We start from the raw sequence: 13,471 nt of genomic DNA, 5'->3' as shown, positions 1-13,471 counted from the left end.
AGTATAAACACTGAGGTGAAAACCAGAAGGTAGGGAAGTTACCATTAATAGGAAAATAGCCAAGGCTGAAAAGATGATGAAAAGAAGGAATAAAATGAGAAGTAAAGGACAATGGAAATAGGTATTTTCCGCTGACAGGATTTATGAATTCACTAACAGTTCAAATAGACTGTGTTTCCTATTTGTGAGATTTCAATCAATTAAAGGAAGTCAATAAAGTACAGAGAGCTCATAGAGACACAATTCAATAAGCAACAGAGGTCAAAAACTAAGCTGTGTGTTAAGCCTTAAGATAAGGTGTAAAATGTTGTAGTGGAAACAGATGGAAGAGATTCAGCACTCCCCAGTGTTTCAACTATTCTTGATTCTACCACAGGAAAGGTTTAAGAGGAGAGGAAATATGCATCTCTTTCAACCTTATCCCTCAACTTCAGGAGGTCTCTCTCTAGAAGAGTTTTATGTGGGGAAATTCACCTGTGTCTTCCAAAAGACAAAAAAGGTATTCGCAGGTGAAATAAACTAGAAACCAATAGCAGTTGTAGAGAATAAGCAAGGAAACTAAGTTGGTGCAAAGGTAAAAGTTGTTTTTGACACATGGTCAGAGAAATCCCCAGATTTCTTAGTTGGAAAGGAGATTCTTGGGTTGGCTTATGGTTAACACATACTTTGGTGTTAGTTTAGAAATATCAAATAAGTAAAATTCAAAGTTACTTTAGAAATTTCAGTGATCAAACAGAAAAGCTCAGTAAGTATCAAAGTTTCTCTAAATTATAACAAGACATTAACATATAAGAACAAAGTATTACTACACTACAATAACTACTCTTGCAGTCATTTGCAAGCACACAAATATTACTGAATAAATTCTAGTAAAATTTAAACCTACTTATTCCAGATCCTACTGGACCCATGTTAGAAGCTCCTATTCTTCCTGCAAACCCTCCAATCATTGCACTGCCTAAACAAGGATGGAAAGATAACACACTAATTAATTTAAATAATCATACTTCAGAAGTCCCAAGGTACTATGCTCTCAGAAGATGTACAGTAACTGAAAAGTATAGTCTTCTATAAATAGGGTTCAAATGTGTAAGACAGTGAAAGAGAGCTAGTACATTAAAATCCATAAAGTATTTTTCTTCTAGTAATAAATTATAAATTGGAAATATTATAAATTTCCAATTTTTCACACGAAAAGGAGAAACATATTTTGAAAACTATAACCTGGGTAAAGAAAAGACGTATGCAGCCAGCCTACCAAGTCTACCAAAGGAATCTCCAAAGCCTCGATTTATTCCAATATCACCACGTCCAAAATCTCTCTCCATGCTACTAGTCATTGCACCACGGTATAGCTCTGAAAAAATCATGCAACAAATTAACCCTTTTTCAAGTATATCAATAAACAGTAATCCACTGAAACTACAGTGACAGCAAAAGTGACAGATACAAAAAAGGTCTGTGATTTACCCAACTTACCACACATGCCACATATATCTCGTTTCACTATGCCTGTCCCTATTACCAAGTGCCCACAAATGCTCTCTGAAGACATCTATAGTACCCACCCCTAAGTATGGGGGAACATATTTAAATATTAAGTTAAACAAAATGTAGCATACAAAACCCACTACATACATTTACCTACCTCCCATCCGGCCAACTCCTCCAAATCCTCCCATGCTATTCATTGCTTCCAGACCACCAAACCCAATTCCTATGGAATAAAGGTTAATTTTGAGATGTGGCTATCAACTGTATAGCTGAAAGATGCATTTGTAAAGTTAAGTCTCACCAGTAAGCTCTTCATCTACCCTACCTTGTGCACATCACCTTCTATATCCCTTAAGTATGTACCAGGCTCAATTTTCTGCTATTAGCCTTTAGAAAGTGAGCCAACAATAAACCATGACTTTTTTCCCTTGGAATTCTCAACACAGTTCCTTATTTACTAAAAATGGTGATGGGTACATACAAAAAACAAGTGCTTATACATACCTCCTCCAATTCTATTCATTCCTCCAAAACCTGGACCATCCATTCCCATACCTCAAATAAAATACACAGTATGTACTTCAGTAATCTTATTTTTATGACTGAAGAATGATATAATGTAATACAATAAAATAGATACCACTGGTTTAGTCACAATGGAACACTAAGAGAAGCAGCGGGACATAGGTGGGATGGTTTCAAGTGCTATGCCACAGCAGATGTCTAGTCATGAATCTTCAAAAAGGCTTCTTTGAATATTTATTAGACAATAAAACAAAATTCTCTGGTCACACTCAAATTCACTGGTCACACTCATGTTCACTTAGAAAATATCTAGGACTAGATGTGTATTATTTATTTTTGCAGAACAGACAAAAGATATCCCTATCACTGATTTTTTCCCCCCAGACAAACACAGAAGTATCACTACAGTAGATTTACACATCAGGTCAGAATCCTCTACGCATGATAGCTAAGGGAGCAATAAGAAATTAAAGAATAAAAATAATATGTGTTTAAGAGGTTAGAAGGTCTAACAGTAAGGAAGAAAATCTCCATCTGTTTGGATCAAAATGATTAGCATAACTATTCCCACAACTTAAAGTGTAGCAATAGCATCTCAAAAGAAAAAAATAGGAATCTGATCACACTTATTAGTCTATCAATTAAAATAGCAGTTCTCAAAGTATGGTCTGGGATCATGGAGGGCCCAATAGGTCAAAACTATTTCACTCATACTAAGATACTATTCGACTGTTTCACTCTCATTCTCTCATGAGTATAATGTGGAATTTTCCAAAAACTACTACATGATATATGATAGTATAACAAACTAAATGCAGAAAATAAAATAGCATCGCTGTCTTGCATTAATCCCAACATAAAAGATATGTACAAAAAGGTAAAACAATGCCACTCTTCTAATTCTTTTGTGTTGGAAAATATAATTTATTTTCCTCAAATGTATATTTATGGCCCTGGCCAGTGTGGCTCAGTTGGCTGGGTGTTGTCCCATGCACCAAGGGGTTGCTGGTTCAACTCCTAGTCAGGGCACATGCCCAGGTTGCAGGCTCAATCCCAGGTAGGGGGCATGGAGGAGGCAGTTGATCAATGTTTCCCTCTAGCATCAATGGTTTTCTCCCTCTCTCCCTCTCCCTTCCTCTAAAGTATTTTCAGAGAGAGGGGAAGGGAGATGGAGAGAGGGAGAAAACCATTAATGCTAGAGGGAAACATATTTTTTAAAGTATATTTATGTTAACATAATGGATTTATCATTTTTAAATGAATTTATAAATGTTTTAATTTCAGATATAGTAAATATTAATATAACCATATAATCAAAAGTACTTTGGAGCCCTCAACAAATTTAAGAGTATAAAAGGGTTCTGAAACAAAAACGTTTAAAAACCAATCTTCAAAAATAAACTATAAGTTAGTTCAGGTGAAGAGCTGAATGCTATGTAAAAAGCTACCTACCCAACTAAATATGCAAATTTAAATTGCTTATTATATGGTAGCCTTTCAGCCATTCCACAAATAATGTATATCCATGATATGCAAGGCACTATGTTGAACATTTACCTTCTGCCTTAAAACCATTTCAAAACTCCACAGTGCTAAAAGACCAGCTACAGTACAGCTGGCCTTAGAGAAAACCTCCTGACATTTGCCCATCCTCTTTCATGTTCTCTGCTCCCCAAAGTTTCATCCTTTTTCAAACTGTAGTGACATCCTAAGTATCAACTATAAATAGTCTTTAAACATTATTACAAACTAGTACATGTGAGTTTTATGACCTAGCAAATGCGTCATTTAAAAAGAAATAAAGCTAGCATACTTACCAGTTGGACCTAAATTTCCCATTACACCACCTATGTTCAACTGGCTGGCACTAATAGGCTGTCCACCTGGACCAAGTCCCATTCCAATGCCTCCAAGACCACCTGAAACACAAATATAAGAATATTATCAACCCATCTATAATTATCTAACTGGCACTACATTTTTTTAAAGACTTATAAGCCTGTAAATTTAAATGTAGTATCCCTAAAATTTCACAAATTTGTAAATAAGACCAATGGTTCTTGTTTTCACTGGAATGCAGCACACTGAACCCACTATAGTACTATCTATAATAATAAAAGCATAATATGCAAATCGACCGAATGGCCAAACAGAACGACTGTCCGGACGACCACACTATGACATACACTGGCGCCAGGCCAGCCAAGGTGGTGCAACGTGATTGGTCGGGAGGGCCCGCCATTGTCCCACGATCACCCCATAGAGGGAGGCCCAGGCTACCTGGCCAGCAACGCTGTGGCAGGTGGCTGGGGCCTCCCTCTGTGGGGGCGATCGATCGTGGGGCTCCCGGACTATGAGAGGGCGCAGGCCAGGCTGAGAGACACCCCCTCCCGAGTGCACTAATTTTGTTCACCAGGCCGGCCTCTAGTTTATAAATAATGAGAGGTATTTTATGAAGCAGTGTATCTTATACCCCAATTAAAGGCATATGGAAAAGAAATAATAAAATACCAAGAGGATTTTGAATATTTTATCACCTTATATGTGGCATACATATCTAAAAATGAGACTTTCTCAAATTTGTAGAACCACTTAAGATCTAAGAATTCCTTTTAAAATGGCCCAAATAAAACTAAAAAGTCAATTATCATGAAAATATTGAATAAAGAAAATGTTATATTACCTACTTTTATCTTTGACATAAATATGTATTTATATTTACACTAGAGGCCCAGTGCATGAAATTCATACAAGGGTAGGGTACCAAGCCTGGCTGGTGATCAGGGCCGATCGGGGCCTTCCAGCTGCCAGCCAGGGCCGCCCTTCATTTTGCATCACCCCCTGATGGTCAGCACATGTCATAACGAGCGATCGATCTCCAGGTCTCCTAGTCGAACTCCAGAGGGGACACTTTGCATATTAGCCTTTTATATATATAAATGGTACTTAAGTGTTTTCACATCTACTATCCATAGATGAGGAAATTTTTGAGACCTTAATTTACTTCCACAATGCAGTTAGCTATTTGATTAAGACTAGAGTTTAAGTTTTCTGTTTCTAAATCCAATATTCTTTTTACTACTTCTCTTAAAAGAATATAATTAAATTCATTGAAAAAGACTTTAAAAAGATAATCTGATGACCTTAAAGATAGAACTAATTAATGTTTAAGTAGGAACTGTTTTATTCTATCTTTTTTGTTGTTGTTAATCCTCACCTGAGGGTATTTTTCCATTGACTTTTTTTAAGGAGAGTAGAAGAGAGAGGGAAAGACAGAGAGAAATATCGATGTGAGAGAAACACATCGATCGGTTGCCTCCTGCCAATGAGAAGCCTACAACCTAGGTACGAGCCTTTGACTGGACTCGAACCCAGGACCCTTTGGTCCTCAGGCCGACACTCTATCCACTGAGTCAAACTGGCTAGGGCTGTTTTATTCTACTTTTAAAATTCTTGCTAGCTAATGTAGCAATTAGGGGCTAAGAAAACCACATACTTTTTTAAAAGGTAGAGTACAGAAGCATGTGTTAAATTGGAAAGATCAATGTGATCTGGTAAAGAAAATCCTTTTTCAGCTCAGTCCCTTAAAATGGTCCAGCTGAAAGCAACAGCACATCTGAACATCACCAAAGCTCATATCTACACCTAGCACTCATATTTTCATCCCTAATATACCATTCTTCACTAAAAGGAACTAGGACTCCTTGAAAGTAGGTCAATTCCATGTATTCAAATAAGAAAAATCTTCATGGTTCTGCGAAATCCTCTTTTTGCCATAAAGTAAGAATATCAGAGGCATAGGAAATGAGGAGGCTCCCACATGCCAAGTTATAATTTGAGCAAAGAAAGGGGGGGGAGGGGAAAAAATGAGTTTAATAATTAACATAGCTATAACAAATTGATTTCGTCAGTCCATGAGTTCATATCATATGTCAATAGAAAAGAGTATATAAAAATGTAAGTCTCAAAAGACAATATAAAGTAAGTATAAATGTAATAGAGGATTTACTTTTTATATAAATAAATGCATATTAATAGTTGAAAGGTAAATTGGGAGATTCTGCATAAAGCCAAGATCTTGAAAGATGACAACCTGAATGAGAAGGTAAACTTGGTGGAGATGCAAAGAATTGCCCTATAAAAGAAGGGGCAATATTCAAAGATACATGTGCTGAGAACTGTCTAGCTTATCCTTTAAAAATAGTATCCAGTTTATGAAACCTCAATAAATAGTAATACACACTACCCACACTATAGTGGAAGTGCATACCAAAGACAAAGATCTTAAAATCAGCTATATCAAGAACACAGCTTACCTATAAAGAAAGGACAATGCAACAGATAGCTGACTTAATAACAACAATGGGAACCAGATGACTGGAATATTTTCAAAGTGCTAAGAGAAAATAACTATCAATCTTAAATTATATAACCAGTAAAACTATATTTGAAGACATTTATAGTAAAACCAAAATTTAGAGAATTTACTAAAAAAAAAAAGGCTCACTGAGAAAGCTTTTAAAATATATGCTTCAGGAGAAAATTAGTGCCAGGGTCTAGAGAAATAATGAGACAAAAAATGTTAAGTAATAATAATACCTGACTTGTGGAATTTTTAAAAAGCAACATAGAAATAAAACACTGAGCAATATCATATAATTCAACAGAAAAATAATTAGAATGAAAGCATTCAAAGGTCACTCTACTATTGAGTAAAAGATAAGTACTTTAACTTCAGACTTTATAAAGATATATTAAAATTTCTAAGATAACCAATAATAGAGAAAGCAAGATAGGAGAAAAAAAGATAATGGGAATACAAATAAATCAATAAATGTGAATAAAGAAAACAAAGCTGTGCTATCTATATTAATATTAGACAAAAAACTAAAAAGTAGTTACTAAATAATAAAATCACTCTATAATGATAAAATTTTGATTCATTGGGAAAAAATATATTTTCTAAACTTGGGTGCAATCACTAAGGTAGCTTTAAAATATTTAAAGTTAAAAAAATATATATACAAATCCACCACTCTGGTGAGAGATTTTACTTTATATACCTCTCAGTAATTTACAGCACAAGCAAAAAAAATTATTAGGAAAGATATAAGACCATTTAAATGACTTAAAAATGTGATTTACTGGACATATACAGAACATTAAATTCACCAAGCATACCTGGAATATTTATTAAAATGTGCCATATATTAGGCCAAAATGCAAAGTCCATATTAATTCCAAAGAATCACAATGATATAGACCATCTACTCTGGCCACAGTATTAAGTTAGAAAACAGTAAGAAATCATAATGGTAATTTAATAAAAATTAAATAACAATAAAAATACTCCAGAAAAAAACCTGTGTATAGTGGCTAAATTTATAGTCATAACTACTTATATTAGAAAATAGAAGATGCAAATTAGTGAAATATTCAACTGTTAGGACAAAAATAAGAGACTAAACCCAAAGAAATAGATAAAAGAAAATACTAAAGCTTCAAGCAGAAATTAAGATACAGAAAAAAATATTTACCTCTTTGAAAGCACTAATAAAAGTGACAAATCTCTGACCAAAAAAAAAAAAGAGAGAGAGAGAGCCTTAGCTGGTTTGGCTCAGTGGATAGAGCATCGGCCTGCGGACTGAAGGGTCCCAGGTTCAATTCCGGTCAAAAGCACATGCATGGGTTGCAGGCTCCATTCCCAGTGGGGGACATGCAGGAGGCAGCCGATCAATGATTCTCTCTCATCATTGATTTTTTCTTTCTCTCTCCCTCTCCCTTCCTCTCTGAAATCAATAAAAATATATTTTTTTTTAAAAAGAGAGAAATTGCAAACTTTTGAAACTTAAAAGATAGAACTATAGATATGGCAACATTTTGAAAGAGACAATTTTATGCCAATAAATCTTTAAATGGACAAAAATGGTAAAATTCTTAGAAAAATACAAATAACCAAAAGTGGTTCAAGAAGCAATAGAAAATAACAGTCGTTAAAAATCTTCCCCAAAACAATACACCAAGACCAGACTGTTTTACTCGTAATTTCTAGCAAACCTGAGCGATCTTTCTATTAGGAAAAGAACACACACTTCCCAACTTAGTATTATTTCTAATAATAAAAATTAGAATAACTAAAAAACAGAAAAATATATAAAATGTGATATCAGCAGTTAAAATAAAGGAACTAGAGCTACACATATCAACATGTAAGTGAATCTAAAAGAAATGATGTTAAACTAAAAACAGCAAGTTGCAGAAAAATATATGATACTAGAGGCCCTGTGCACAAAATTCGTTCACGGGGGCGGGTTGTCCCTCAGCCCAGCCTGCACCCTCTCCAATCTGGGACCCCTCGAGGGATGTCCGACTGCCCGTTGAGGCCTGATCCCGGTAGGATCGGGCCTAAACGGGCAGTCGGACATCCCTCTCACAATCCAGGACTGCTGGCTCCCAACTGCTCACCTGCCTGCCTTCCTGATTGCCCCTAACTGCTTCTGCTGCCAGCCTGATCACCCCCTAACCACTCCCCTGCCAGCCTGATTGCCCCTAACTGCCCTCCCTGCAGGCCTGGTCAACCCTAACTACTCTCCCCTGCAGGCCTGGGTCCCCCCCAACTGCCCTTCCCTGCAGGCCCGGTCGCCCCCAACTTCCCTCCTCTGCTGGCCTGGTCACCCCAACTGCCCTTCCCTGCAGGCTTGATCGCCCCCAACTGCCCTCCCTTGCAAGCCTGGTCCCCTCCATCTGCCCTCCCCTGCTAGCCTGATCACCCACAACTGCCCTCCCTTGCAGGCCTGGTCCCTCCCAAATGCCCTCCCCTGCTGGCCATCTTGTGGCAGCCATCTTGTGTCCACATGGGGGCAGCCATCTTGTGTGGAGTGATGGTCAATTTGCATATTACTCTTTTATTAGATAGGATGATGTCACACACACCAAATTTTAAATCCAGCAAAGTAATTCCATATAATATTTGTGGATGTATAAACATGTAGTCAAATTATTAAAACCTAAAAGATAAACACTATTCATAATAAGTTGTTTCCTCAAGGTATTTATCTGGTGGGAGGTGAGCAGGGGAGTAGAGAAATCTCAACTTTATAAAATTTTATTTTTAAAAAAATCTAATACAAATATGATCTATGATAGATACTAGAACATTGAGTAATTTTAAGTTTGTCTGAATATTTAAAATATTTCATTAAAAATTTTAATAACAACCAGAGAAGGTATAGTAAGACAGTTCAAGAGGTAGTATTTATTGAGTGCTTATATTAACTGACAACTGTGTTAAGTGCTTTATATATACACTAGAGACTTGATGCATGAAATTCATGCAAGGGGCTCTGCCCTCGCAGCCCCTGCTTCATCCAGAAGGTCGTTAGGCTGTCTGGTCTAATTAGCATATTATGCTTTTATTATTATAGATACTAGAGGCCTAGTGCACAAAATTCGTGCACAGGGCAGGGGGTCCCCTCAGCCCAGCCTGCACCCTCTCCAATCCGGGACCCCTTGGGGGATGTCCAACTGCCGGTTTAGGCCTGATCCCCAGGATCGGGCCTAAACCGGCAGTCGGATATCCCTCTCACTATCCGGGACCACTGGCTCCTAACTGCTCACTTGCGTGCCTTCCTGATCGCCCCTAACTACCCCCCCTGCTGGCCTGGTCACCCCCAACTGCCCCCCGCTGCCGGCCTGGTCACCCCACTCAGCCTGCTGCTCGGTCGTTTGGTTGCCCCTCACTAACCCCCCTGCCGGCCTAGTCACCCCACGCAGCCTGTTCGGTCGTCCATTTGGTTGCGATGGTCACTTAGGCTTTTATTATTATAGATTAACTTACACAATACTAATGCCAATCCCATGAAGTAGGTACTATTATCATCCTCATTTTATAGATGCTGTATTGAGACACATGTTAAGTACAGTACACTGTGGTTTTATAATCCTTTGGAAAACATTTTGATAATACTGACCAATGAGTACACTTTGAGAACCTATAAATCTACTTCGGGGTATTTATCTTAAGAAAATAACCAAAAACATACCGAAGATTTGTATACAAAAGTGCGTGAATTACTCTATTTAGGGAAAAAAGTTAGAACACCTAAATATACATAACAGTGAAATAGTTACGGAGCATCCATATAATAGACTATTATACATCTGATAAAAATATTTGGAAAGAATTTTCAACATGGAATAATATTTATACTTTATGTTAAAGAAAAAAAATACAAAATTATTATGTGGTAATTCTCAACTATGTAAAAAATATACATAGAAGGAAAGACTGGAAAAAAAATACCAATGTTATAATGGAGGTTGCCTGTGGGTGGTAAAATTACAAAGAGGTTTTTTTTTCCCCCTCATGTATATAAACTAACCAAATCTTTTAGTATATATTATTTTTACAATGAGGAAAAGCTACCAAAAAGAAGAAAAAATGGCAAATATTTATCTTCTCAGTCTTCCTAATCAATCATGCCAAACTATGTCCATAATTCTAAACTAACTCCAAACTTTGGGCAACTTGGAATATAGGCATGAAAAACAAAACAAAACAAAACAAAAAAAACACAATTCTGCTTAGCACATAATGAAATTGAAAAACAATAGTCTTTATTGTTTCTAATGGCTTTTACTTACGTGGTAATTGTGGTGTTTTACTGTCATGTGAACGATAGTCTTCATGAGGGACAGACTTGTCATCCTATTTGCAAAAACAATTATTATAAGGTTACTATATAACGAAAATGATCTGTAATGTAGAGGACAGCAGATAAAAGATTTGAAAAGTTTGGAGAGATGAAATGATATATAGGAACTCACCATTTTCACATGCATAGGTCTATCAAACAAAAACTGCCCATTGAACATAGCTGTTGATTCAGTTAAGGAAAGCCAGTTAAGACAACTATTAAAATTATACTTGAATACAAACACATTTTTAATAATCCTATTGAGTCAGACTATCTTTAATATTTTACTCATTTGTATTAGTCTCTTCCATATACTCAAAAACTTCAATTCTTTGTTTTATAATTTGATTTTATATATAAAATGTAATCTTTTAATTCAACCATTGAAAAAAGAAAATTAACAAGGCTTCATTTAAAGCAACTGTATTAATTTACAATAGATTGCATAACTGTCAAGAGCATGTATACATACAGTTAATTGTGGCAGGAAGAAAAAGTAGAAAAAGGTTCATACCAGGCCTGTACAATATGGCTAATTCAAGTTTTAAGAGTGACTTTAGTACTTGGACATAGAAAAGGTTTTGCGTACTGGAGACTAAAGTCTAACACATATTTCTAAACCAGGAAACCTTAAATTCCAGGACTCCCAAAAAATGGTATTAAGCTTCTTCAACCTTATTAAATAATCCTAAAGTGTAAATTAGGATACAAATTGCTTGAACTGCTTCAATTGCTTGTTCAAAAGTGACTGTGCCCATTCCTCTGCTCTTGCCATCTTTGTCTTCTTTAATATCTGCCCGCTTTACAGTTCCAGCTATGCTGAACACTTCCTTTAGCTTCTTCCAACCAACTTTGAAGTCAAGCTTAATATAAAATTATATAAAGTTACGTACCTAATAAACCCCTCCCCATTTATAAATAATAAGCAAATTTTTTCTAAACTCTCAAAACTATAAAGAACTATAATTTGTTAAACAGTATATCAATAATATTCAAATAAAAAGATCTTAAGTTGTTTAAAATTAGGCAAGCTACATCTATGTTGTTCCTTATCCTTAATTTTTTTAAATTCCAAAAATAGTCTCTCACCTACTCAATCCTGTTTTGTACATTTGAAATTTGCACACCTATTTTTACTGAAAGAAATTCAGATTTTGGAAAGTAATGTTGATCACTGACTTTCAAAAGCTTAGAACAAATGACAAACCAACTACAACATGCACATTCACAGACATCAAATATTAAAGCTAAAGAAATCCATTTACCAATATGAACAAAAGTCACATAAAATAAAAGAACTGCTAAGTGTTTATAAATTCCAAGAACTGCTAAGTGTTTATAAATTCCACAGTTCTTTTTTTTTTAAATTCTAAACACTTGTATATACACTCTCTCTCTATATATATATAATTAAATTAGGTTTCAGCTTACAATAATTATGTTTGGCTTACTTTAGTTAAAAATAAATATTCTATAAATCTATCACCCATTCATCTAAATAAATAATCTCATAATTAGAACTATATCTGAATGATAAAATTTTAGACTAAAGCTTAAACTTACATTAGCAACAAAAATTGTGGAACCAAGTCTACCAGCCTGCAAATTACTGATAACCTCAGGAGGAATGTTTGGATTATTCAGAATGGAAGGTGGTAAATTCATCAACCCTGATCCCATATCAGGTACATGTCCTCCTGGAAATGATCCTCCTGTTCGTTGCAATGCCCTACGAGCATTTTCTCCATCAGGATCCTATAACACACATTGAATGTTAAATACCACTAGATACATAAGAACTTCTACACAATTAAAACAACAACTTCAAATTCTACAGTAGCTATCCCATCTGGGTTAAATTACTGGCCCTCTTAAAGAGTAAGCTTTTTTCTCATCCAGAAAATTCAGTCCCATAAAAACCTGTAGACAGATAAAAGATTACAGTCTCCAGGAATGTAAATTAAATACCTCTTTCCAATCACTAAAGTCACTTAAGAACTTGAAATTAGTTTAATTTTGTCCTTGTACTAGTGTAAAAATATAGGACACACACACATAACTCAAAGAGGAACAAAATACTTACTGTAACTTTCCTTTCCCAAATGCACTAATAGTGAATTGTTACCACTGGATGACCAATGCAAAGACAAACTGAGACTAATTCAAAACTTTACAATAGCAGAGCAGAATGTTATAAAACCCAGGAATAGTGGGGTAGAGGGGAATTATGATAATGTGCAAATTTCATTCCTGAACAAGCAAAATATAATTATCCACCTTCCAACCTCTTTCCCTCCTCAACATGATTATGATGTAAGATGAGGGAGGGGGAATAAAGAAAAGCTAAGTGTCTCAATGAAGAATGATAGTGAGCAATGGTTTTTTTACTTACTTAACTTTATAAGAGAAATATTCTACCTTTAAATCAAAGAAGTTTAAACATACTTCTCACTCATCTCACTAGATGAAATGAAAAAATAAAAAAACAAAAAAGCACCTAAACACAGTAATAGGCTATTTCATCTGCAATACCAAATGATTATGATATATGTAAGCATCAACTCTACTCTGCTGGCCTGTCGGGGAATACTAATAAAAGAAAGTTTGGTGACTTTAATACATTCTCTAGGTAATAAATTCTCTAGAAAGGCTGGGAGAATAGAAGGTAAAAAAGTGAATGCAAGAATAAATGTATTCTGGCTTCCAATATATTGTTTCATCATGAAGAATAAAAGGAAATACAGAAGTAAAGAAAT

The 13,471-nt window shown here is 35.5% G+C and overlaps 1 protein-coding gene across 4 annotated transcripts in view; it reads right to left on the bottom strand.

Moving 5' to 3' along the window:
* MYEF2 (myelin expression factor 2) overlaps positions 1-13,471 on the bottom strand; it is a 41,041-nt gene that overhangs the window by 12,155 nt on the left and 15,415 nt on the right. The window contains exons 6-14 of one of the 4 annotated variants that reach the window (XM_080676643.1): positions 12,279-12,470; positions 11,425-11,578; positions 10,846-10,895; positions 10,663-10,726; positions 3,837-3,938; positions 1,999-2,049; positions 1,649-1,717; positions 1,259-1,357; positions 887-958 (exon numbers count right to left, since the gene is read on the bottom strand). In XM_080676643.1, the coding sequence (XP_080532769.1) occupies positions 887-958; positions 1,259-1,357; positions 1,649-1,717; positions 1,999-2,049; positions 3,837-3,938; positions 10,663-10,726; positions 10,846-10,895; positions 11,425-11,578; positions 12,279-12,470 (853 nt within the window). The remainder of the gene's footprint in view (positions 1-886; positions 959-1,258; positions 1,358-1,648; positions 1,718-1,998; positions 2,050-3,836; positions 3,939-10,662; positions 10,727-10,845; positions 10,896-11,424; positions 11,579-12,278; positions 12,471-13,471) is intronic. The other 3 variants (XM_080676645.1, XM_080676644.1, XM_080676646.1) reach the window with 3 other exon arrangements.

The sequence above is a fragment of the Plecotus auritus genome (genome assembly GCF_963455305.1).
Source record: "Plecotus auritus genome assembly, chromosome: 1".
In the NCBI taxonomy this organism is placed as follows: domain Eukaryota; kingdom Metazoa; phylum Chordata; class Mammalia; order Chiroptera; family Vespertilionidae; genus Plecotus; species Plecotus auritus.
The sequence above is the reverse complement of the archived record's forward strand: the minus strand, read 5'-3'. Positions and strand labels throughout refer to the sequence as shown.